At 48.8% G+C, this 25,330-nt stretch overlaps 1 protein-coding gene across 1 annotated transcript in view; it reads left to right on the top strand.

Annotated features, from left to right (window-relative positions):
• Positions 1–25,330, top strand: part of ADAM12 (ADAM metallopeptidase domain 12) — a 388,630-nt gene that overhangs the window by 320,091 nt on the left and 43,209 nt on the right. Inside the window, exons 12-14 of the mRNA XM_070470396.1 lie at positions 3,994–4,171; positions 8,658–8,747; positions 10,262–10,457. Coding sequence (XP_070326497.1) covers positions 3,994–4,171; positions 8,658–8,747; positions 10,262–10,457 — 464 coding nt within the window. The remainder of the gene's footprint in view (positions 1–3,993; positions 4,172–8,657; positions 8,748–10,261; positions 10,458–25,330) is intronic.

Here is a 25,330-nt window from a genome sequence, read left to right as displayed (position 1 = left end):
GGAGCTGTAAGCCGGCAGCTGCTAGAGGTTTCCTTGTACTGACTTTGAAGGCAGGTGTCGCGGTGGTGAAATCAGGCTGCATGGTGCGAGGCCCGGCTCTGTGCTGGGAGTGATGAACAAAGGATCAGTGTCGGGGACCTACTCCACACCTCAATTGGCGGTGCTGCTCTGTTGCTGAAACAGGCACCTCTGTGACGGCCTAGAGGGGTGGGATGGGGTGGGCGGTGGGAGTTCAAGAGCGAGCGGATGTGTGGATACCTATGGCTGATTCATGCTGATGTATGGCAGAAACCAATGCAACGTTGTAAAGCAATTATCCTCCAGTTAAAAATAAATTTAAAAAACAACCAGATGGAGGCACCTCGAGGAATTAGTGCCTGGACGCTGTTCCTCAGAGCAAGGTTGGGGAGTTGTGAATTGGATGGATGTTATCCTTGACTCTAAATGAGAAGAAACTTTTAAAAGCATCTGGGCTTTCTCTTTCAACAGAATAAGGGAAAGAAAAAAAAAAAAAAACCTAAGAACAAGAAATGTACTGTTACACAGATAACACGACTCTTATCTCACCATACCCAGCACAGACCCAGAAAGAGTTGTTTTTTGCTACTAGTGATTTGTTCTCCTCTCCCAGATGCTCTGAATTTTAAATGCTGAACTTACACTGATCTCATTCATCTTGTTTCTGTTCCTTTTTTAATGTCAACCCCCACTTTAAAAAAAATCAAAATGTATTTGTTTTGAAAGACAGTGAGATGGGAGGTCTTGTGGGAGCGGTGCCTGGAGCTGGTCTCAGCCCCACACACGTCTTGCTCCCTTGGGAACTGGGTGGTTGATAACCCCCCTTTCACCGGGCTTTTCTCAGCTGCTGTTAATCTTGCTATAAACCCTTCCCGAGGCTTACAGTCTATCTGAGTGTCTCTCCTAATTACCTGTTAACATTTTCTAGAAATCAGTTCCCTCCCAGAATGAACTGGTGAGCTCTCATCACAACATCTGGTTGGGCATCGTTGGCATGAGAATGAGATTTAGCCTCCGGGATCAGGCCTGAGATAGGGCATTCTGGGAAAAACTCACACAGGAGAAGGTTCGATCTCTTCTACTGCAAAGGACTGTTTTCTATCCCCTGTGTAATAAATACATTGTATTTTCCACACAAAGGCCTTCTCAATGGGCAGAATTATACTCATTCTTGTGGCTCCTCATCTGAAGCTATTCAGCATCACTTTGATACCAGGAATAATCAATCTGCCCAGGAAAGTTACAGAGAGTTCAAAAGGAACTTTGTTACAGCACTCCAGATAAGTCTTGGTTTATGGCCATTGTATCCAAGAGCAAGACTTTGCATGTATTAATTTGCCTGTAGATTAGAATTATACTTCAGAGTTAATAACCTGAGATGGATAGAAAACACTTGGGGAGGTAGCAGTGTTGCCCGTTTGGCCCTGGAACTCATCACAGTCTTGAGAGATTTCCAGATTCAGTCATTGAATGGTAGCTAGTCTGTCATCCTCAGGGAGACAGAGCAGCACTCATTGGTTTGGCCAGTTGACTGGGATCCAATTATAATGTCATCCTCTAAACGTCAGCATGGGAGAGGATGCTCAGGCTTGCTGGTGGGCAGGCTCTGCTTCCTCACTGAGTAATAAAACTTGGCTTTCTGGTGGGTTTAGCCCTTATAATTGCTGCCTAAGACATAGGGAAATGCGTTCGTAAAAGAGTCAGATGTTCTGTATATGTTAGAGAACACTAGCAGGTGTAGGCAACAAACCCCCAGTTTCCAGTGGTTTACCATCCTAGACAGGGGGTTCCTTTCCATGTGCCACCATGGAGCTCTGCGCCGTGTAGTCAGGACCAGCCTGGTCCCCTGCTAGGATGCTGGAATGCTCTGAGCTCAGCTGGCCACAGGGAAGAGGAAGGAATAGCCACTTAATTGCACATCATTTCATCCCTGCTAACTCCGTCACCAAGAATTGTCACACAGCCCATCCAGGTGCAAGGGGGCTGGCACAGCCCCTCACTGCCGGGGAAGGGGGAGCATGAGCTTTGCGGGGAAATTGGCCAGCTCGGCACATCCCTCTGCAGGCCTGGTTTTTAGAGACAAGAGCAGGACCCACACTTCTGACCACCTCTGTGCTTTTAAGGCTGTGCCTGAGGAGACAGCAATTTGCCCTTCTTGGGTCCAAACCAGCATCAGCCGTGCTCTGACCACCGCCCCCCCCCTTCCCGCCACAAGGGGTTGTGTCCCCCTGTGGAGATGACGTCTGCGAAGCCAGGGAGCTGATAAGCTCAGTCATTTGTACCTTCCTCCTGCCTCAGGGTAGCAATTGCCTTTATTACTGTTTATAATTGAAGTATAGTTGATTTACAATGTTGTGTTAGTTTCTAGTGTACAGAAAAGTAATTCAGTTATATATAGTTTTTGATTCTTTTCATTATGGGTTATTAAAAGATACTGTATTAATATATCATCCCCATGCTATATATTAGGTCTCATTGGTTTTGTTGTTCAGTCACATCCAACTCTTTGCGACCCCATGGGCTATAGCACCCCAGACTTCCCTGTCCATCACCAGCTCACAGAGCTTGCTCAAACTCATGTCCATCGAGTCGGTGATGCCATCCAACCATCTCATCCTGTTGTCCCCTTCTTCTTCTGCCTTCAATCTTTCCCAGCATCAGGGTCTTTTTCACTAAATCGGCTCTTTACATCAAGTGGCCAAAGTATTAGAGCTTCAGCTTCAGCATCAGTCCATCCAGTGAATATTCAGGGTTGATCTCCTTGCAGCCCAAGGGACTCTCAAGAATCTTCTCCTTGTTGGTTATCTGTTTTATATATAGTAGTTTGTTATCTGCTAACCCCAACCTCCTAATTTATCCCCCTCTCCCTTCTACTTTGGTAACCGTAAGTCTGTTTTCTATGTCTGAGAGTCTGTTTCTGTAAATAAGTTTATTTGTATCAGTTTTTATATCCCACATGTAAGTGATATCAGATGGTTTGTCTTTCTCTGTCTTCTCTTAGTGTGATAATCTCTACGTCCAGCCATGTTGCTGCAGATGGCATTGTTCATCCGTGTTATGGCTGAGTAATATTCTCTTGTACGTATATGTACCATACCTTCTTTATCCGTTCATCTGTTGATGAACATTTAGATTGTTTCCATGTCTTGGCTGTTGTAAATAGTGCCACTATAAACATAGGGTGCATGTGTCTTTTTTAAATTAGTCTTCATTTCTGGATATATGTCCAGGAGTGGGATTGCAGAATCATATGGCGACTCTATTTTCAGTGTTTTTGAGGACCCTCCGTGCTGTTCTCGCTAGTAGCTGCACCAGTTTACATTCCCGCCCATGGTGTAGGAGGGCTCCCTCTTCCCCACACCCTCTGCATAGACTTTCTGATGATGGCTATTCTGATCAATGAAGTTAGAAAACTTCCTCACATAGTTATATTACAAGCTACAGGTCCTAAGTCTTCACTTCCCATTGTATCATTTCACACAGAACTATTAATGATGTCTGTAATGAGACACTGTCTAACGTTGTCGATTTGAAAACCATCCAAAGATCATTTCTTTGGGGATAAAGCACTTGTGGCTTAGATGGTAAAGAATCTGCCTGCCATGCAGGAGACCCAGGTTCCATCTCTGGGTCAGGAAGATCCCCTGGAGAAGGGAATGGCAACCCACTCTGGTATTCTCGCCTGGAGAATTCCATGGAGAGAAAGGAGCCTGGCAGGCTACAGTTCATGGGGTCACAAAGAGTCAAGATACGAATGAGCTGGTAACACTTCCTCATTCAGTGGTGCCGGAACTGTGCAGGATTGGAGCGCAGGGTGTAGCTGAAGGTGCCTCATTTTACAGCGGTCAAGCTTTGTTCACTGAGAGAGTGACCACCCGCCCAGATGATGACCGTGGCCACCACGCACCCTGGCACAAGAAGGATGCACTGGCCATTCTCTTCCCGGGCAACTGACGTCCTGCCTCCTTCCCGCAGGTTCCCGTTCCCCATGATGTTCAGCAGCTGCAGCAGGAAGGACCTGGAGGCCAGCCTGGAGAAGGGCATGGGCATGTGTCTGTTCAACCTGCCGGAAGTGAAGCAGTCCTTTGGGGGCCAGAAGTGCGGGAATGGATACGTTGAAGAAGGAGAGGAGTGTGACTGTGGGGAGCCGGAGGTAAGAAGCATTTACAGCACATTTGTCTCCCGTTTACGGCTGGGCCAGCCAGCAAGAATCTCGAAGGAATTGTGCAGCAGAATGAATAGTGCTGCAGAATTGGGATGGGCAAGTCCTCGGGCCACCTCCAGCCAGCTTCATAAGCCAGGATCGCCTTCTTGAATGCTAAGTATTGTGAGAATTAAGTTGTATCACTGGTTTAAAGAGATAGAGACTTCTCTGTTGAAGGACGTGGCAGTCTCGGGGAGATGAGGACGAGAACAATGAAAAAGCATTTAGCTTTGAGTTTGACAGAGAAGAAAGCCTTGGAATGCTGGCTTCAAATGGCTAATAAGCCCCAAGTCTTTCTCTCGGCAAGGTGTGCAGCCCGAGGGGAATTGGAATAAGCAGCATTCCCGTCTAACCAAGAGATGCTTCCCGAGTTGAAATTCTGCCCTCGTCTCCGCAGCCTCCTCTGTATGTGTGACCTGAGGCTCCCAGTATCCTGTCTCTCAGCTTGTCAGCTTTCAGAAGCAATAAGCGAGAGCGGGGAACATTTTTAATCCAAGGAAAAGGCTTATTTCACCCTGCTTTCCGGCTACTGTCAGGACGTTTTCTTGCTTCCATAGGGCCCAGTGTAAAGTTAATCAGCATCAAAATTGTAGCAGCCATTTTTTTTTTTAAATCTCTGAATAATCTTGGGAAGGAGAGAGAAAGGACACAGTGAGATTGCCTGGTAAAACAAGAGCCCCCTCAAAGCTTGGAGGAGGTTGTGTTTAGAATAAATCAAAGTCGCCCGTTTGTATAGCAGACTGTCTACATGTGGAAGTCCCTCTCTGGGAGCTTATGCAAGCTGCAGACAAGTTCAAGGCGGGTATAGCTAAATTCACAGATGGGCCTGGTGAGGGCTTAGGAAGAGCACGTCTTGGAGGGCTGCTCTGAAAGGGGGGATTCTAGGATGGAAGGAGACTTGTGCTAGATTTGAGACTTCCCTCGCGTCACTCTGTTCATCAGACAAACAGCTGGTTGTGGACTCTTCACCGTACCCCACCCTATCTAAGTTTCTGAGCTTTCCACGGCAGCAGGAATAGTCTAGGCTTCCATCCGACCATTCCTGTAAGAACACTGAGACGGAATGTCAGTGCTCGGGGGCGGGGGTTGAAGAGGCGGCTCGATCAAGTGTTTCTGTGCCCTTCCCAAACTCAGGATTCGCCCAGGGTCACAGCGCTGTCCATGAGGGTGTTTAATTTTGCTCACAGCACACAAAGCATGGTTACTATGCAGGAACAAAATCCTAATTATGGCCTTACAGGAACTCTTTTTGATGAGTGGAGGAAATCTTGAAACCATCTTGAGATGGGTTATACAAAGGGGAAATTGTTCAGAGATTTTTTTTTCTCATTGCTTAAAGGAAAGAAACAGTTAGTTTAAATTACTCCTGTTTCTTGAGAGGTCAGGTTGACTTGAAATGGTTTATCTTTTGTTTGAACTCCTTGTAATTGTTTATTAATTTAAATAAATTTGGCAGCTCTCCCTGAAGCCACGAACTCTCAGGTTTGGGATGACTCTATCAACAGTCATTTATTCCATAGACCAGCATGGCTGCCAGCATCCCTGCCTCCCTCCACATCAGCAGGGTTAACATCACCACAGTTACCATTTCCACCACCATCATTGTTGTCATTTCCACCACCTCCATGTCTTCATCTCCACTACCATCACCAGCATCACATCAGCAAATCCTTGAGTGCCTGAAATTTGCCATTGATATTTGTGATCTTCTCTTTTACCCCCATCAAAGAGTCATCCAGCTTTGACAGGGGGTTTACTATCTCTCCAGGCAACTTACTGCCTTGCAGGACAGATTTTGATGAAATCAAGCCCTTTGCTTAGGCAGAGCCATACTCTCCCTGCATGTTATTCTATGTGTAGGGCCCTCATTTAATAAGTCCTTGATATCTGAAGAGAACTCTCATTCTTTTCATCCAGAGTTCTTTCTCCCAAGAAATCTTTGAAAGTCACGGGCAAGCTTTTTGCCTCAATTTTTAGTTTTCTAATGTTTAATTTTTTTTATTTGTTTACTTTTTAAGGTTTAAGGTCACGCTGTGCTCTGATGGTATGAAAGCCCATTTCCAGTTTCCAAACTGACCATTACTTTAGTGAACCTGGGTTCTTTATTCCCCTAGTCAGCGCTCAAGCACTGTAAATAACCATCACACCTTTGTTTCCTATCGGCCCATGTATCCCCTGGATCATAAAGCACTCTAGCATCGCCACCTCGGTGAGTAAATGGGTCAGAACCACTGCCCCAGCTCACAACGGGAACCAGCTGGTGCTCCCAGAAATAATGGCCACTCTTTTCAGGAAGATGCATTGTTGTCTCAGCCCAGTTCATGGTGACTGAGAACCTCTGTCTGCTACCTACAACCCAAGAATGACAATTAGGGCATCTGCTGAAAATCCTCTCACGGCTTCATTACTCTTCCGTCGTTGGAGGCTGAGTGTTCGTCGACTCTGTTGAACTTCTCTATTGAATACTAAAATAATAGCTGCATCAACAGATGAAGCATTTGTCCCTTCTGATAAACAGTGTTCTGCAGAAGAAATAGATTCTGGGTAGTTAAAAGGCAAGTGAGTGCTGAAGCCTTGAGTCCAGGACATTAGATTTATATCCACCATAAGGGTATTCTGACAACTCGCTCATTCTTTCAAGCTAATAGGGTTGAAAACGCAGCCTTATCTCCTTGTTTAAAGTCAATTGCATGCCAGTAGCTTGCAAATATCTTTTAAACTTAGTTATCTTGCTCACATTATCAATCCCTTTTGAAGTCAAAACCATGCTACTTGGCTTCATTTCCATTTGAACATCTGTGTATATTATTTAGTAGTTTCGTGGGGGGTGGGGGGGGGGGGCTTGGGACCTGGTTCTTAAAGGATCTTACAAACCAGTTTTAGGATGGCTGATATACCTTAGAAGTGCAAGGCAGTCTGTAATGTGTCATTGGCCCATGTGTCATCAGAAGAACCATTTAGACCATACATACAGACAGCATCACTATACATGTGGTGGCACTGATTGGGAGTACCACTGATGGACTCCGTTTATAAAAACACAACAAGTTCCTGAATGTTTTAGGATTGTAAATCCATGAGTTAGAAATCCTTACTGTCCTGAAAGTTACAGTGTTGGCTTCTGGTTGGCAGTTTTCTCTTCCTGTATATATTACACACTCTGGATGTTTATAAAGTCTTTGAGCAAATTTAAAATTGAATATGTATGTGGGTGTATGTGTATGGGGTGTATGTGTAATAGGAGTGAGCAGTCACTGGGAACATCATTCATAGAGTTTTACACTGGATACAGTTGAGATATCCTGGTTGAGCCATAATTCCTCCGGATTATCAATGTTTTATTCATTGCATTTATGATACTGATGATAAATTCATTCATGGGAAATGGTTTGGGGAGTAAACTGTTACACTATGAAAATAGTATGTGATGGGCCTGTAGCCAATAATATATGAATACTTCAGCACAGACCCTATATAAGAGAAAATAAAAGGACATTGATCAATTCAATTCTGAAGACTCTGTGGAACTCCTCTTTCTAATGGCAATTCAATTTCTTCTAAAATGTGTCAACTCCAAGTTCCCAGAATGTCCTAAAGCACACGATGTCGTAAATACACTGAATAGATATGTGCAGGCCTTCTGTTGAGAACTAAGCAAAACTATAGCCTCTTGTTTCTTTATGCTAGAAAAAATTGAGTACCTGTAAAATGCAGCATAACACAGGAGCTCACTTCCTCTCACGCGTTTATTTCAGAGAGGACCATCCATCTACTATTTGATCTGTTTAAATCCCTTGCAAATCTATGGGCACAGCCCACAGAACTCCTTCCGGTCTCTTGCTCATTCTAAGGTGTTCTTCTGACCTGGGGAGTGTCTTGGTGGGTGAGACACCCTCCCTCTGCTGAGTAAGAGTCCAGCTGTGGCTTCAGGCTAGACTGCTGTGGTTCAAACACAACTATTTTGACTTTATTTCCTGCCACTGTGCTCTAGGTTAAACTCTGGATTAGTCTTTGAAGAGTTAAGTTTGTACGTATCTATGGAGATTTTTAAACACGTTCAAAGGGCTCCAGTGATCCTTACGCCGGTCACTGCACTGAGGCCCACGGTCATCACAGCCACACATGGCCCCACCCGCTGCCGATGAGAATGGCCTCTGGTGCCAGCCAGCCTTCTGTCCCAGTCCCTCACCCCATCGTGAAAGACGCTTGAGTGCTACTGACTTTTCCCAGGGACACGCACTCCCAGGCAGTTCATAAACACTTACCAGAAGCTCTGCCTTCTTCCAAAGGAAGCCAGTCCTCGGGCAGGCTGGTTTTCCACTCAGGAGCCAGGCCCTCCGGTCCTTTCTTCCCTTTCCAGTCACTGAAGGTGCAACCTTTGCTTTTGGTGAGCAGTGGCCCCCTGTGACCCTGTCAAACCTGTTCCCATCTCCAGGAATGTCAGAATCTCTGCTGCAATGCCACCACCTGTACCCTGAAGCCAGACGCTGTCTGCGCGCACGGACTGTGCTGTGAAAACTGCGGGGTGAGTCCTCCTGCTCCCAAGGTCACCCAGGGGTTCTGCGGGTTCAACACCGTTGCAGGGCAAGCTACAGGGCAGGGTGATTTCCCAGCGCTCACTGCTGGGGGAGCTGTGGCCCTTACCATGCAAGTTGGTACTGTACCTCCTATTTTATCTTCTAATCTTTGTGTGAAATGCACATTTTAATGCTAAGTCATCTGCAAAAAAATTATTTATGAGCTGGAAAGGAATTGGACCAAAAATCTCAGGCTGCCCATTAACTGTTCTGGCCGTGCTGTTGGAGGAAGTCTTCGAGAACCAGACCCCCCTCTCTCAGGGAGGACTCACATCAGGTCCCTCTGCTCCATCCCAAGAGTGTCTGCCTGCTGGCTGAGGCGCTGGGTGGGTTGTTCTCCAGGGACTTGGGTTCTCCACAACCTCAACATCTTGCTCTTGACGACCCCCGACAGAAGGTGCTGGCTGACCCAGCCCAGCCAAGTTGGCAGTTTTAGCCTCTACCGTTTTCTGCCACCCTGACTGCAATCGTGTTGGCAGTTCCATCGTTTGTCTCACTGTTCAGAGCTGAGATCTGGCAGAGTCGGAGTCTGAGCTTTTGATTCAGATGTTCCAAGGGTAGAGTTTTATTTCCTTTTAATTAAGCAATTGATCTTGACCTTCTGCTTGCAGGAAACTCCCTCTTAGCCACCCAGGCAGAGCGCAGTGTTTCCAAAGTGCATTGTGACATTTTACATTCAGCTTAAAGTATCCTTCAACCCTTTCCTGTGATTAGCTTATGGGGATGTTAAAGAAGCTGGCACCCCTGGCTTGCAGCTGCTGGTGGTGGAAGTCCCTGGAGAGGGGGCTTTGAGGCAGGGCTGGTCACTGGCTGTATAACGCCAGACAAGCCACCCTGAGCCATATGCTCCTCAGCCTCAGAAAGAGGAGGCATCGTTCGGATGGTTCCTAACACCCTGTGTGGCTCCTTTGGTTTACTGCTTCTCTCCCTGCCCCTGTAAAGTCCTACAGACAAGCTTCCAGCTCTGTGATTTGATAGCAAAGTAAAATTACTGTTGCAAGTATGCCCTTGGAATGATTTTTGTTATCTTGCCCACAAAAGTGAACGCTTTAAGTGCAAATGTCATCTTAAAACAAGTGATGGTGTTGGTGACCAGAGATCTTGTTCTTAAGAATTGATGGGTCCGTCAGGCAGCACCCCACTCCCCGCCTCCTCCAAGGTCCAGGGGCCAGCAACCAGCTTATCTGCTCACCAGGAAACCCTGATGTTGCAGGAAACTAAAAAGAGCTTCACCTTAGTTGCCCCCACCACCCTACAGTGGAAAGGTGAACCCCAGAGCCCAGAGGGAGACTCTCTACTTAATGAGCTCTCCCTTCAGTAAAGGGAACTTCCTTTGAAGTCTGCACCCATCTACGTGAGGCTTCACGAGGGCGGCCCTGCTTCCATCTGCCCGGAGTGTTACTGAGACCGCGCTTCCCCCTTCCCTGCAGTCCCGTGCTTATAACCCGCCCTGTCCTTGCAGCTGAAGCCGGCAGGAACCGCGTGTAGGGACCCCAGCAACGCCTGCGACCTCCCGGAGTTCTGCACAGGGGCCAGTCCTCACTGCCCGGCCAACGTGTACCTGCACGACGGGCACCCGTGCCAAGGGGTGGACGGCTACTGCTACAACGGCATCTGCCAGACCCACGAGCAGCAGTGCGTCACCCTCTGGGGACCAGGTACGTGGCCCCCACCAACCTGGGGGCTGAGGCTGCGAAGCCCGCCCTCTGTTTCCGTGAGCATCCCTTCCGGAGCGCGCTGTCCAGAACCTTCCTTCTGTTGGGCTGAAGCGACGGGCTTTGTGGTGGGACCGGGGCCTGCCAGGCACAGGGCACACAAAAGCGGGTGCTGTCCAGAGCCCGCCCCGAGGCACAGCAGAATGGTCTGACCAGAGACACATGAGCACCTTCCGGGTGCCCTTGGGGAGACAGGGCCGAATCTGCCGAGACCACTGCCCTCAGACAGCTTAACAGGGAGCCGGGCAGACAGACAGGAGAACATCCCCGCCCGCAACAATGATTGTGTGCAAGTCCTTCTTGGCACTTGAGTGACAGCCCCAGCCGCGGGCAGAGGGCGCCGGAGAGGACATCGGTGCAGCTGAGGGGGGCGAGGGGTGAGGGGGTGGCCAGAGCCGAGCTGATGCGGGAGTCTATGATGGGGAAGGATGTTCAGAGGGAGGGCCCAGCGTGGGAGGCCTGAGCACCAGAGGAAAGAGCTTGGAGACAGGTGTTCAAGGGCCTTGAATGCCTTTTTGTTCTGAAAGCAGAGTGACAGAGGCGTGTGTCCTAGAAAAAAGCACCCAGGTGGGAAGGTGGCCAGGAAGCGGCCTCTGTGTGGTCGGGTCCCTGAGAGACGGTTCATCACTTCCTGCCCGTGGGCCTCTGGACCCGGGCTCAGCCTGGTTTGCGTAACCCTCCCAGGACAGGACGCCTGAGGTGGAGACAATGACCGCAGCTTTACGGAAGGCAGAAGCTCATACTCAGAGGCCGGAAGTCATTTCCCAAGGTCGCGAGGCTGGGATTATGACCCAGAGCCCAGCCCGGAGTTCCCACGCTGGGCCATCACCCCGAAGAGCCAGGCCTCAAACCCAAGTTCCACAGAAGCTCTAACATCAAACGGATGCTTGGAAGCGAAAGGGGGCAGGGCCCATCCCGTGTGTCTCTCTCCTCCGTTGCACTGTCTTCTGGGGCCTCAGGAGGGCCTCGGGCAGGGTGGCCCAGAGCAGGGGCCCGTCACCCCGGCGTTGGCCCCTTGTTCCTGCATCCAGGATTCTGACAGTCCCACAGTGGGTATTTTCCAAGACTGTGTCCCAACAATCTTGTCTGTCTTCTGCCCCTTCCCGCTGGCTGCAGGATGGCCTTGGTTCTGACCAGAGGCCCCAGCTGTGGCAAGGCCACTGTGGTCAGTCAGGCCCAGGCAGGGGGCCAGGCCAGCTCGGGCTCTGTAGGGGAGAGAGCCGATGCGGGCCTCTGTCCGACTTTGATGGTGGGGTTTGGGGTTTAGGAGTGATGAGGGCAAACAACAGTGACTGAACCTTGGAGCTTGGGCTTGAAGCATGATGTGGAAGCAGTGACCCGAGCGTGGAGGACAGAGCAGACATTGCTTAGGACTGGGGGGCTCTCATGGAGCCCACTACCACCACCCTGCAACCAAGTCAGTGCTCCCGTGCACAGGGGGACCTTCTGACGGAGAAGAGAGTGCAGCCCGGATGCTGCAACAAGGGGTTCACCGTGCCCCCATTTATCTTGTTCTCTGGAGAGTGCTTCCGAGGCCTCGGGCTTCACTGATGAGCTTCTTGTTCAGTCACTAAGTCGCATCTGACTCTTTTCAACCCAGTGGACTGTAGCCCGCCAGGCTTCCCTGTCCTTCATGATCTCCTCGAGTTTGCTCAAACTCATGTCCATCGAGTCAGTGATGCCATCCAACCATCTCATCCTCTGTCGCCCCCTTCTCTTCCTGCTCTCAATCTTTTCCAGCATCAGGGGCTTTTCCAGTGAGTCAGCTGATGAACTCAGGTGGGTAGAAAGAGGAAGTGGTGGTACCCAGAGCCTTAGTGCTTGGGCTCTGGAACCTGAGCAGCACCCAGACCTCCTCCCCAGCTGGGCAGGAGGGCCTCCAGGCAAGGTAGGACTCACAGCTTCAAACGCTTCCCCGTGACAAGCGCCAAGGAGGTGCTCACTATCTCCATGTCACACGGTTGTATGGGCTCTGAACGGCTGAGTGACCAGACACCTTTTAGCCGAGTGGGGTCACTTTGGGTCAGCGTTGCTGCCCCAGGCCAAACCTTTGTGGCCTGAAGCGTCCCTAGTGGCCATCCCTGCCCAGCCTCTCCCCAGAGTCGGTAATCTCCCCGTCTTGAGTTACAGGGGACTTAGTTGCAATGCTCCCTTCCAAGGAGCGTTCCGTGGCCAGAGCACACACAGCACTCGGAGCTGTTGGAGCGAAGCGTGGCCTTCGGTGCCCTGCTGACTTAGAGCGTCTGGCCCCGGCTCCAGGGTGAGCTCAGATGGAGCCCCACGGCCCTCTGAGCCCGGCCACTGAGTGACTCAGCTGGCTGCGGGCCTGTGACTCATGGTGACCAAGGCTGGTGTTCATTATCTCATCTGATTAGTCCTTCTTGAGCTGCCTGACCAGAGAGAGAGAGGCAGACAGGCAGACAGACTCACAGACTGAGCTTTTCAAGAGCAGAAACAGTAGGGAGTTACCTGCTTGGACCCACCACGTCCTTGCGAGCGAGGGTGGGGCCTGGCTCCCCAGGGTCCGGGCTGGCCCTTTCTCTCCCCTCCCACTCACCCTGGTGACGGAGGAGGCCCTTGCCCAGCAACGGGGGGCTTGCTCTGAGGGGCATGGCACACAGACTACCCATCTCTGACATCAGAAGCGCCCAGTTCCTGGAAACGACCGGCGTGGGGACTAGGTTGGGGGAGTCCTCCAGGCTGGTGGCTTGTTGGGATCCATCTCTCTTGACCTTCTTAGTACTTCCAGTCATCGCACTGACATCCTCAGGAGCATAGAGAACTTGGTGCCAGAAGCAGCAGGGGCTGTCTGAACCAGGGGGTTTCTTAAAAGCCCCGTCAACCACTGCTTTGCTAATGTGGGGTATTCCTTTCCTTATATCAGTGTGACGGCCTCGCTCTCCAGTTCAGGGCTCTGGGTGAGCTTCCTGTGTCTGCTTTCACAGCGGCTGATGACACCACGTGTTTATCACCTTCTAGTTCCTGGGGTCAGAAGTCCTAAAATCAAGATGCTGGCAGGGAAGTGTTACCTTCAGAGGCTCTAGGGGAGCATCTGTTTGCTGGCCTTTTCCAGCTTTGAGGGGCTGCCTGCGATTCTTGGCTCGTGGCCCCTTCATCTGCCTTCAAAGCCAGCAGTACAGAATCTTCAAGTCTCTGTCTCTGTGACTTCCGTTTCTGTGGTCAGATCTCTGTCTCTGACTTTGATCCTCTGCCTCCCGCTTACAATGACCCTTGGGATTATATTGGACCATCCAGGTTGCCCAGCATCATTTCCCATCTCAATTTCTTAATCACATCCTCAAAGTCCCTTCTGCCGAGTTAGGTCGCATAGTCACAGGGTTCAAGGATTAGGACGTAAGGCCCTCTTGGGGGTCCGGAGGCACTGAATGGACCACTTGCTAAAAGGGTGACCTTCAGCAAGTTACCCAGCCTTCTTGTGCCTCGTGTGTAAAATGGAGAGAGTAAAACACCTACTGCGTGGGTATTTTGTTGTCCCCTACCGTAACTTGTCTATTTCATGTCTATGAATATATTACACGTATATAGTAGCATGCAGTAGCTTGCAGCTTGCACAGTGCCTGGGGCTGTGGGGAGGGCCATGATCTGGTGGGAAAAGAGGAGGGACTTGGGCTCAGCCTGGGGCAGGGTTGGAGCGGGTGGTGGTAAGAGCAGGAAGGATCCTAAACAAGGCTGCCCTGGAGTAGTCACCGCCAGGGCAGGAGAGGAAGGGAATTCCTGTGTCCAGAACATCAGGGGCCGAGGTGCACAGGAGCAGGGGCCCATCCCAGGGGAACCACAGGCTCTTGTGCTTGTCCAGAGCTTGGGCTGTGACTTGGAGAGCAGAGAGCCCTGTCTCCCACCCCGTACTCTCATTCAATAACTATTCAACCATGTCCTGCTCTTGTGAGTTGCTGACCAAGAGCCCTGGTCCTGCCAGAGGGTCACACTTCCCACAGCCCCAGTGCACTCCCGCCTGGGACCTGCAGTAGAGTCAGGATGTGACCGTCACAGTTCCGGGGAACAGAGGTCGCTTCCTCTGCCAGGTCCCAGCCAGCTAGCTGCAGCAGGCAGAGAGCAGTATATTGCTGTGTTACTGTGGTCGGTTTGCATTAACTTTTCATGATTCAGAAGAGGAAATCTTACTGTCAAGGATGCAATGAGTTCAGGATATAGTCTTTCATTTCCCAGCCTTTATCAAATGCTCTGGGATCGGGACCATGTGTGCTTTGGGGTCACTTTCAGCCCCCTAGGAAGCCCAGTGACTCAGAAATCTAGGGCACTTGCTCTGGCCCCTGCCGCTGGCATCCAAGTATCCTGGCCAGCATCATCTGTTACATTCAGGAAATCATCAGTTACTCACTCCCCAGATCTGGCTACCCGAACACTGACCGAAGGAAGCCCTTCCTCCCAGCTAACTAATTCCCTTTTGAGAGGGATGTTTCTCAATCCAGCCTTATATTTCAATAAAATAATCCTGCTTCCAAATCTTTCTACAAATAAAATGATAGAAAATTCAAAACATGTGCCTGCAACTCCTAGCTAGCAAAGTAGTATAGTTTTAGAATACTTTTTCTAAGGGTTGTTCATCTGCTTGCTTTTCTGATGATTATTGTTGATGGTATTCTTGTCGGCTTGGAATTGACATTTTTTACCCCACTGATATTTCTCCCACAAATCTTGCATCTCAAGACTTTATCATAAATGTTACCTGCAGCTCAAACTGGACCTTGTATTTAGCCCTCTGTCCGCTTCAGGCTTAATAGCCACAAAGATTTTCTGTCAATGCGACATGACCTTAAACATTTCCTTCTGAAATACAGCTGGATATGTTTCTTCAGGCAGAAAATTTACTTTTGCCAATGTTGTTTATCTGAACCACTAGCATGATAACTGAAAACGTTACTTGGAAATTAATCTTGCAGATAACTGTGTGTCTAGAGCCACAAACAATCTGCATCAAGGAAATCCTGAAATTATCTTAGTTTTATCTATCTTATCACTCACCAGAAAATAGCGTCACCTGATTGATGTGGTGTGAGCTGGTCAGACGATTTTTATGGGCTGGTGCCTTTGCAGTGTTTATCTGCAAGGCTGGTTTATTTTTACTTTTTTAATTTATTTTATTTGTGGCTGTGCTGGGTCTTGGTGGTTGTGCTGGCTCTTCTCTAGTTGCTGCGGGCGGGGCTGCTCTCTGGTTGCGGTGCTTGGGCTTCTTACTGTGGCTTCTCCCGTTGCAGAGCGTGGGCTCCAGGGCACACGGCCTTCAGTACTGGGTCCCCGGGCTCTAGGGCACAAGCTCAGCAGCTGTGGTGCACGGGCTTCGTTGTTCCGTGGCGTGCGGGATCTTCCCGGACCAGGAATGGAACCCGTGTCTCCCGCATTGGCCGGTGAATTCTTTAGCGCTGCGCCACCAGGGAAGCCTAGCAAGACTGGTTTAGATGAGTTTCTTTATGACAACACACCTGGGACAGTACGTTTACGAACATCCACAGGTCAGGTGGCTGCAGATGGGAAGAAGAGTGATCTTTGCCAAGAGTCATAGTGTTTAGGAGGCAGGAAAGTTTCTTTTTTTTGTTCCTTGCCCAAGAAGGAAATGACACAATGTATTTGCTGGGGCTCTGTTTTTCCAGGGACATAAAGGTCAGTGTGGAGAAGAGAAACACAGGGAGGACTGTGAGAAGGACAAGCAGGCTGCGGTCACTTGTGAAGATGCCTTTGTGGACATTAGTAACAGGGGCTGGGATGTTAGTGACGGGAAGAGGAGCCGACGCAACTGAATTGGGGACCTGCATTTGCATAACGGAGTCATTTTAAGGAAATGTTGTTGTTTAGTCGCTAAGTCGTGTCTGACTCTTTGGTGACCCTATGGACCACCACCAGGCTCCTCTGTCCATGGGATTTCCCAGGCAAGAATACTGGAGTGGGTTGCCATTTCCTTCTGCAAGGGATCTTCCCAATCCACGGATCAAACTTGCATTGGCCGGCAGATTCTTTACCCCTGAGCCACGAAGGAAAACCCTAAAGAAAGATTAGATCACATAAATTGTGGGCTTAATACAAGATGTCATCATCTCTCTTTCAAAAGACATAATGACATCAGAAACTTCCAAATCACAGGTTATATCACTCTGAAGATAAACCTGGTAATTAAACTCCATCACTTCTTGTAGAATGATAAAATACAGGATGATGTCAAAATTTCCTCTGAAAGGGTAAATTTCATCTTTTGATAATAGCAGAACATCTAAGTGTTCCATTATTAAAAATTCAAAGGCTGTAAATTGATGTAATATAGTAGTGATAAGAAAGCCTGCCACTTTTTTTCATGAGACAGATATGAAGTCTCTCATCTTCACGAAGACAGACATCTTTAGGTGCAGCAACTTTGAAGTCAGATCTGTACGTTTATAACATCTTACTAGCAGATAGAAGTCATTTACACATTTTAAATTATTGACCCTTCTGTCTCTAAGATAAACGCCAGCTGGCTGGTTCCACTCTCTCTACTGTCCTTCCTGGGGTCTGTAGGTCCGAACGGCCAGGGTGCTCAGGGAGTTTCTCTTGGTTTGCGTCTTCTAGTCTGTTTCCTATAATGATGCTTTCTTTAATTGTAAGAGTTGTCTCTGCTCCCAAGGTCAGCATGGAGCCCCCTTTCTGGTTTTCTTGCTTATAGGATTTTTTTTTTTAAACGGTGTCTAAATGTTGAAGGAATGACAATTTTCCTTTCCAGAAAGTAAAATGTCTTTTTGGGACTTTATATCTTCTTTCCTCTTAAGTGAAAGTGATGAAAGTGGAAGTCACTCAGTTGTGTCCGACTGTTTGAGACCTCCATGAATATTCATGGAATTCTCCAAGCAAGAATACTGAAATGGGTAGCCTTTCCCTTCTCCAGGGGATCTTCCCAACCCAGGGATTGAACCCAGGTCTCCCGCATTGCAGGCAGATTCTTTACCAGCTGAGCTACCAGGGAAGCCCAAGAATACTGGAGTGTGTAGCCTTTCCTTTCCCTTCTCCAGGGGATCTTCACACCCCAGGGATCGAACCTAGGTCTGCTGTATTGCGGGCAGATTCTTTGCCAGCTGAACCACCGGGGAAGCCCAAGAATACTGGAGTGGGTAGCCTATCCCTTCTCCAGTGAATCTTCCTGACCCAGGAATTGAACTGGGGTCTCCCGCACTGCAGGCAGCTTCTTTACCAACTGAGCTATCAGGGAAGGCAGCATGGTAATACGTCATTCGATGTAAATGAATAAGTGAAGACCAAGACAAGGCAGGCCAGGAAACTGTTTTTATTTACCCAAGATGCTTTGTTCTGTGGGAACCACAACTGACTTCCTATAGGGAGGAGGGTAGAGACAGGATGTGCTTTCCCTAAATTGGGTTCCCTCTGGTTTTCACTCATTCATTCTTGGGACACACTTGCTCTGTGCAGGCCAGAGGCACCTTCTCAATCCACAGGGGGTTTTACAGTGAGACCAGAGCCTCCAACCATTGCAAGAGGCAAATGTGATGGATGGGAGGTGGGGACAGCCCTCCAGGGTGAGTGAGAGCGGAGGGTCCCCAGGCTCAAGGGAGAGTGGTAATGGGGGAGACCCTGAGGGCACAGCCAGCGGTCCCAGGAGCAGAGCAGCCCAGGCCCCTCGTCCAGCCGGCTCCAGCAGTCAGCTTCCAAGGAAGATGCTGATGTCCTGGCTTTGCTACTATATCCATCACTGACCTAAACTTATTACTGGTGACATGGAGCAGTCTCGGGGGCCAGACTTGAATCTCATGCCCATCCTTTTGACATTGGTTGGGAAAGTTAGCCCCACTTGAACCATAAAAAGTGGATTTTTCTGTAAGACAAGGGGTTTCCGTTCCTAGAAAAAGGGATATGAGAGAGACGTTAGACCAAACAATTTCACAAGTCTCCTTTTCTGCAATTTGTCTTCACAAATCTCTGTGGTTGCTACAAACCAGTGGAGGAAACTGCTCAGTGGGGACTGAGCAGTACCCACCTCTAGCTGGGGGCGTGCTGGCCTCAGGAGGTGGCCCCAACCCCATGGGACACTGTCCTACAGCCTGAGATCGGAGGTGAGACAGCAATGGAGTATGCTGTGATCTGGATCAAGTTTCAGCTGCTTATATACTTTTTCGTTTAAGTTTCCTTTATTAAACTCTTTGGTCTTTTTTTTGGTGTGTTTTTTTATTGAGCTTTTTGTGTTGGGGTGCAGCCAGTTAACAATGTTGTGATCATTTCATGTGAACGGCTAGGGGATTCAGACACACATACACATGGGTCCTTTCTCCCCCAGATCCCCCTCCCTTCCAGGGCTGCCTTGTAACGTTGAGTTAGAGCTTCCTGTGCTTTACGTAGGTCCTTGTCGGTTATCCATTTTAAATACAGCGGTGTGTACATGTCCATCCCAAACTCCCTAACTATCCTTCCCCTTGGCAACCATCATTTCATTCTCTTAAGTTTGTGAGTCTCTTGTTTGTAAGTAAGTTCATTTGTATCATTTCTTTTTAGATTCCACATAGAAGGGATGTCACATGATATTTCTCCTTCTCTGTAAACCCCTTGTCTTTAAACATCCATGTTTCTCAGGCAAGGCTTCTCATCCCAACGTGGAGTCTTCAGGGTAAGAAGTGTTAGTCAACTGGATGGGAACCAGCGTGATAAATAGGGTTCTGCCCCACCCTCCTCTGACCTCTGTCACTAACCTCCCCCGCTCCATTGAAACAACAGCAGTTTCAGTGTATTGATGAGATGAAAGTTGATGAACGTTTTCAATCCCGAGGTGCTTGAGGATGGAGATGCGAAAGATCTTGTCCATCGAGTTTGACCACGAATCACCCATCAGAGTGTCCTTACCCTTAATCCTCTAGATGAAAAGCTGGAGTATATGACAAAGGGTCCGGTGTGCATTCTGATCTCTGACTTCACAGAGAGATCACTCTATCCCCGGGTTGTATGTAGCCAATGACATCATGACCCGCTATGCATCCGGACTTCCGGACTGAGTTTCCTTTGGCATATTGTGGCCAACAGTGTCGGGGCTGTGCCCCGTTGATGACATGCCCCACCGATACATCAACAGCGAGGTGTGTCTGTCATCTCCTGTTCCCTTGAGTTCCGGAGAAGAGCTGCATTGAGTAAACCTCTTGGAAACGGACAGTGACTTGGTTTCGTGCAAGAGCCAGGGAGTTAACCTTTAGAAGGCTGCACTGTCGGAGCCACTGGGCAGATTCACCCCAGAGCGGACTCGATGTTATAGGTCAGAGCCCACCCGGCTTTGTTCCTTTGTGGCTGTGCTGGATCTTGGTGGTTGTGCCGGCTCTTCCCTAGTTGCTGCGGGCGGGGCTGCTCTCTGGTTGGGGTGTTCAGGCTTCTTACTGTGGCTTCTCTCGTTGCAGAGCGTGGGCTCCAGGGCACACGGCCTTCAGCACTGTGGTCCCCGGGCTCTAGGGCACAAGCTCAGCAGCTGTGGTGCACGGGCTTCATTGTTCCGTGGCGTGCGGGATCTTCCCGGACCAGGAGTGGCTTCTGCTGCCTGCCATCTCCAGCACAATGCCTGGCAGTGGGGTGTCCAACAGATCGCATGTCGGGGATCCGAAGTGTCCCCATTCATTTAAACTGCGTCTGTTGGTTTAAGGGCGAGGAAAGGAATTCCAACACGCCCTGTGTTCCCAGGGTTCAGTGGAATGAAAGGAAATCAAACTCAAGTGTCTTTGCTTGAGGTCTCCTGCGGCCTCATTCAGAATGAGGCAGGAGTCTGTGTGCTGATATGCGCTTCTGGAGGAGCAGCCCAGGCTGGCTGGGAGAGCGCCCAGAAGGAGCACAGACTCGGGGCAGCAGGAACCCCACGCGCTGAAACAAGAGAGAAGAGTTGGGTCGAGGGAAGCTGAGATCCCTGTTCTGTGCTCAGCCATGTCTGACTCTTTGCGACTCCACGGGCTGTAGCCCACCAGGCTCTTCTGTCCATAGGATTTCCCAGACAAGAATACTGGAGTGGGTTTCCATTTCCTTCTCCAGGGAGATCTTCCTGACCCAGGGATCCAGTCTGCATCTCCTGCATCCCTTGCATTGCAGGTGGATTCTTGACCACTGAGCCATCCTGATATCGACTTAAAAAATGCTCCCAACCTAAGAGTTGAGAATCATGCTTTATTCACTGGGAATTTTTAGGACTTTCAAGCCTAGGAGGCAGCATCTCAAGTAACCCTGAGAAAACTGCTCTGGGGGGATGAGTAGGGGCATCCAGGTTATACAGAAGTTTTTCAACCAAGGGCAGGTAGTGTGAGCATCAAAAGATCATTGCTGATTAAAAGAAAGCCAGATATCTCGAGTGGAGGGATTTCGTGCTTTTCTATGTATGGGAAGATGTAAGAGAATGGGCTCACTGATATGATTCCTTGGATATGCACCTCAGCTGTCTGGGGAGGATGAGATGGTTGGATGGCATCACTGACCCAATGGACATGAGTTTGAGTAAGCTCCGGGAGTTGGTGATGGACAGGGAAGCCTGGTGTGCTGCAGTCCATGGGGTCACAAAGAGTCGGACAGGACTGAGCGACTGAACTGAACTATCTGGGGCCAGCATCCTGTATTTTCACATCCTGAGTGCCCTTAGGGCTCACCAGCTCACCATCAGTGGGGGCTGCAATTACTGATGACCGTGACATCCTTTGTTTACTGATGTGGTGAGAAATTTCCATTTCTCACTGAGCTATGACTATACTTTTATTTAACATGCAAAGTATGTACAAAATCTCCCAAATTTTCCATCGAGAAGATTCTCTTTCTTCCCCCTAATTTCCCAAGGTGGGGCCAGGAGTTGCTCACCCAATCATTCGACAGTCTGCACTGGCTTCCTGTGACGTGCTAGGCCCTGGGGATGACCCTCTGTGAAGGAAACAGGCGTGAAGCCCCTGCCGACACCATCCAGAACTATTTTTTGGAACATTGCAAATGTGGCAAGGGTTGCAAACGAGGTCAGCTCCAAGGAGCTCTCCTCCGCTCACGTGTTCTGCCATCCTTAACGTCCGCGGTTGAGCCATTTCCTTCGCCATGACTGGTGGCTGTCCTCCGTAGGAACAGGCTTACTGAGAGCCTAGGGGCCTCACTGAAACTTCAGGACAGATGATGTCCTTGTCCTCATTGTACAGATGGAACGGCATCTCAGGAGTTCCCCATAACGTGACCAGGGTCTCCTGGCTTGCAGGGCTGACACCAGATAAGCCCTGGATCTTCCAGCCCTGCAGCACAACCACTGACTGTAGAAATCAGACATGAAGAGGCCTTCCCAAAGAAATCAGGACTTGATCAACATTTGTTTTTGTTTTTCTTAGATCTCGCGAATGCACGAATATAAAACAGTTTCCCCAAAAGATCAGTCATCAGAAAAAATGGTTTACTTACTGACCTCTTTTTTTAAATATTTATCGTATTGAAGTACAGTTGATTTGCAGTGTTATGTTAATTTCTGCTGTACAGTGAAGTGACTCAATTATACATATATTGACATTCTCTTCATCTTTTCCATCATGATTTATGACAAGATATCAAATACAGTTTCCTGTGCTATACAGTAGGAGCTATTTTTTATCCGTTCTATAGATAATCGGCATCAGCTCACCCTAAACTCCCGATCCCTCTCTCCCTCCACCACGCCACTCCTCTCCCTCTGGGCCATCACAAGTCTGTTCTCTATGCCTATGAGTCTGTTCCTCTTTCACAGATAATTTCATTTGTGGCATATTTTAGATGTCACGCATAAGTGGTATCATATGGTATTTGCCTTTCTTTTTCTGACTTCCTTTAGTATGAGCATCTCTAGGCCCACCCACGTTACTGCAAGGGGCATGACTTCATTCTTTCTTCCGGTTGAGTACTCCTGACCTCTTAATCTCTTGGTCGTATCTTGAATCTCACAGTTCAGCTGGGCATCCACGTTGGGTCTCATGAATCATTGCTGGTTTAGGAGGTTCATTGAGGTCAACTGCCAACACAGGTTTAAGAAAAGACAAGCCCACATTTATCACGTGTTTAATTACTATTCCTAAGATGTGACTTCCTGCTTCTACTTTTTTTATTCTGGTAAAGGAACTTTTAAAAGCACCAAAATGGGTAATTAGGTTGTGGACAGCCTAAATATATACCCACTGAGCAAATGGAAAAAGTGAAATCAGAAGACTCACTCTTGGGTGAGTGGTCACTTGTGCCTAAAAAGATTTCCCGTGACAGCAACCCGACAGAATAGAACGGATCAGCATCAAAATAAACGGCGAATGAAAGGGATGTGCCGTGGGAAACAAAGACTTTTTAAAGCATTTTATGGAGCCATGATTGACATGCAAAAAGCTGTGCCTGTTTACTGTGTACACCTTGATGGGTTCGGAGATAAGCGTACACTTTTGAAATCACGCCCACAATCCGTGCCATAAACATGTCCATCACCTCTGAACTATTCCTCCCACCCTCTTAATTTACTTTTATGTGTATGTGATGAGAACACTGCACAGAGAAGATTTACCCTCTTAGAAAATGTTTAAATATGCAATACATTATTAGTAACTGTAGGCACTATGCTGAACAGTCAGTCTCTAGAATGAGTTCATTTTGTGTAACTGAAGCTTTGTGCCCTTGGACCAACAGTACCTTCCTCTTGCCTGCTCCCTGCAGCCCCTGACAACGACCTTCTTACCCTCTGTGTCTATGGGTTCAACTCTTCTAGATTCTGTGATCATGCGGTATCTTTCTTCCTGTGTCTGACTTCTTTCCCTCGGCATACTGTCCTCCAGGTTCGTCCATATTGTCACAAATGGCAGTTTCCTTCTATTTAAAGACCGAGTGGTGTTCACTTATACATATCTGAGGTTTCCTCAGTGGCTCTCCTGACTGCAACGCAGGAGACCCAGATTCGATCCCTGGGTCAGGAAGATCCCCTGGAGCAGGGCATGGCAACCCACTCCAGTGTTCTTGCCTGGAGGACCCCCATGGACAGAGGAGCCTGGCGGGCCACAGTCCACGGGGTTGCAAAGAGTCAGACACAGCTGAAGTGACTGAGCAGGCACGCAGACATGCTTACCACATTTTCTTTATCCGTTCATCCGTCAGTGGACACTTGAGTTGTGTCTATGTCTTGGCCTCTGTGAATAGTGCTGAGTTCAGGTATCTCTCCGCGATCCTGATCGCAGTTCCTTTGGATATTTACCTAGAGGCTGGGCTGATGGTCATGGGATAGTTCTGTTTTTAATTTTTTGAGGAAACTCCATACTGTCTTTTGCAATGACAGTTTATATTCTCACCAACAATATGAGGGTTCCCGTTTCTCCACATCCTCACTAACACTTGTTATCTTTTTTTTTTAATGATAGCCACCATATTTGGCCTGAGGTGATAGCTTATTGTTTTGATTTGTATTTGCCTAATGTGCGGTGATGTTGAGATATACCTGTTGTCCATTTGAACGTCCAGTTTGAAGAAATGTTGTAACAGTTATTGCCCATTTTTCAGTCTGGTTATCACAGAGACTGTGTCCCTAGTGGCTCAGATGGTGAAGAATCTGCCCACAATACAGGAGACCCGGGTTCAATCCCTGGGTCAGGAAGATCCCCTGGAGAAGGGAACGGTTACCCACTCCATCCAGTATTCTTGCCTGGAAAATTCCATGGAGAGAGGAGCCTGGCGGTCTACAGTCTATGGGGTCGCAAAGAGTCAGACATGACTGACTCATTTGTGTCCAGTTTAGGTAAATGCCTTTTGGAAGGACTTTGGGAGACCTCTCTTAAATGTGTGTTGTTCTTGGTTTTATTTTAGAAAACAGAGAATGGGAAAAGGAGAGGTCCAGGATGGGGTGGCTTAGTGCAGAGATCAATTGCTGAACCCGTGACTGATCTCAACTGCTATCAGGGCTTTCTTTCATTTGTCTGCCTGTTTGTTTGTTGTTTGTTCTGATGGGATGCTGAATGTGTCTGATGAGGAATCAGGTTGAAGACAGATGGGCTTTTTAGTAATAAGAAAACGATCTGATCCCTGGGAGAAGGGGCGCATTGCCCATCACGACATGGTCATCTTGGAAGGCGATGGAGCCTCCCCAGAGCAGGGTATAGAGAAGGGCAGGAGGCATAGCTGGGCTCTGGGAAGTTGGCATCCTGGCAGACGTGAGAGGATGTGTCCCAGACAGGACACCCGTGTGGGAGGGAAGGCGGGCCCAGGACCCAGCACAGAGCACAGCTTATTCTGAAGAACAGGGAACATTTGCCTGAATTTCTCACGTAGCCCTCAACAGATACCACTATGCATAGCACTCAAGAGCCCTGCAAAGCTTTAGCAACGCAAACCCCAGGTACATGTTCTCGCTTTCCTTGGCCGGAAGGTGTGCTAAAAATGACCATTTCCTGAGCTCTCTGGCTCCCTCCTCTCGCTCTGCTGGGCTCTGTCCTGCTGTGTTAAAGGACTGTGAGGTTTACATCTCATGCCCTCTGAGGGCAGTCTCTGCCTGACAGACGCAGGCATTCATCAAAGCCGGTGCTTGCTCCAATAGGGAGCTTTGTGGGGCTGCAAACGAGGCAGGCAGTCTCTGCCTTGCATGTTCTCTCTCTGTCTGCCCCTCTCATTGCTTCTTCTCATTAGTCATCATTCCTTGGAGCCTGCTTTAGCTTGCATTTTTTCGCCAGAATTGTGTGGGAGTTGTTCAAGACAGCAAGCCTCCCTGCTTGACCGCAGTCAGCGCCTTGGTGTGGGGTCGGGTCTGGTCCCAGAGCTGGACCTCACCTCCTGAGAGGTTGCACATGTCGTGGGCCCACAGAGCAGCCCTCCAGAAGAGGGAGTGA

The sequence above is a fragment of the Odocoileus virginianus genome, chromosome 7, assembly GCF_023699985.2.
Source record: "Odocoileus virginianus isolate 20LAN1187 ecotype Illinois chromosome 7, Ovbor_1.2, whole genome shotgun sequence".
Classification (NCBI taxonomy): domain Eukaryota; kingdom Metazoa; phylum Chordata; class Mammalia; order Artiodactyla; family Cervidae; genus Odocoileus; species Odocoileus virginianus.
This window is presented reverse-complemented; position numbering and strand designations above follow the sequence as displayed.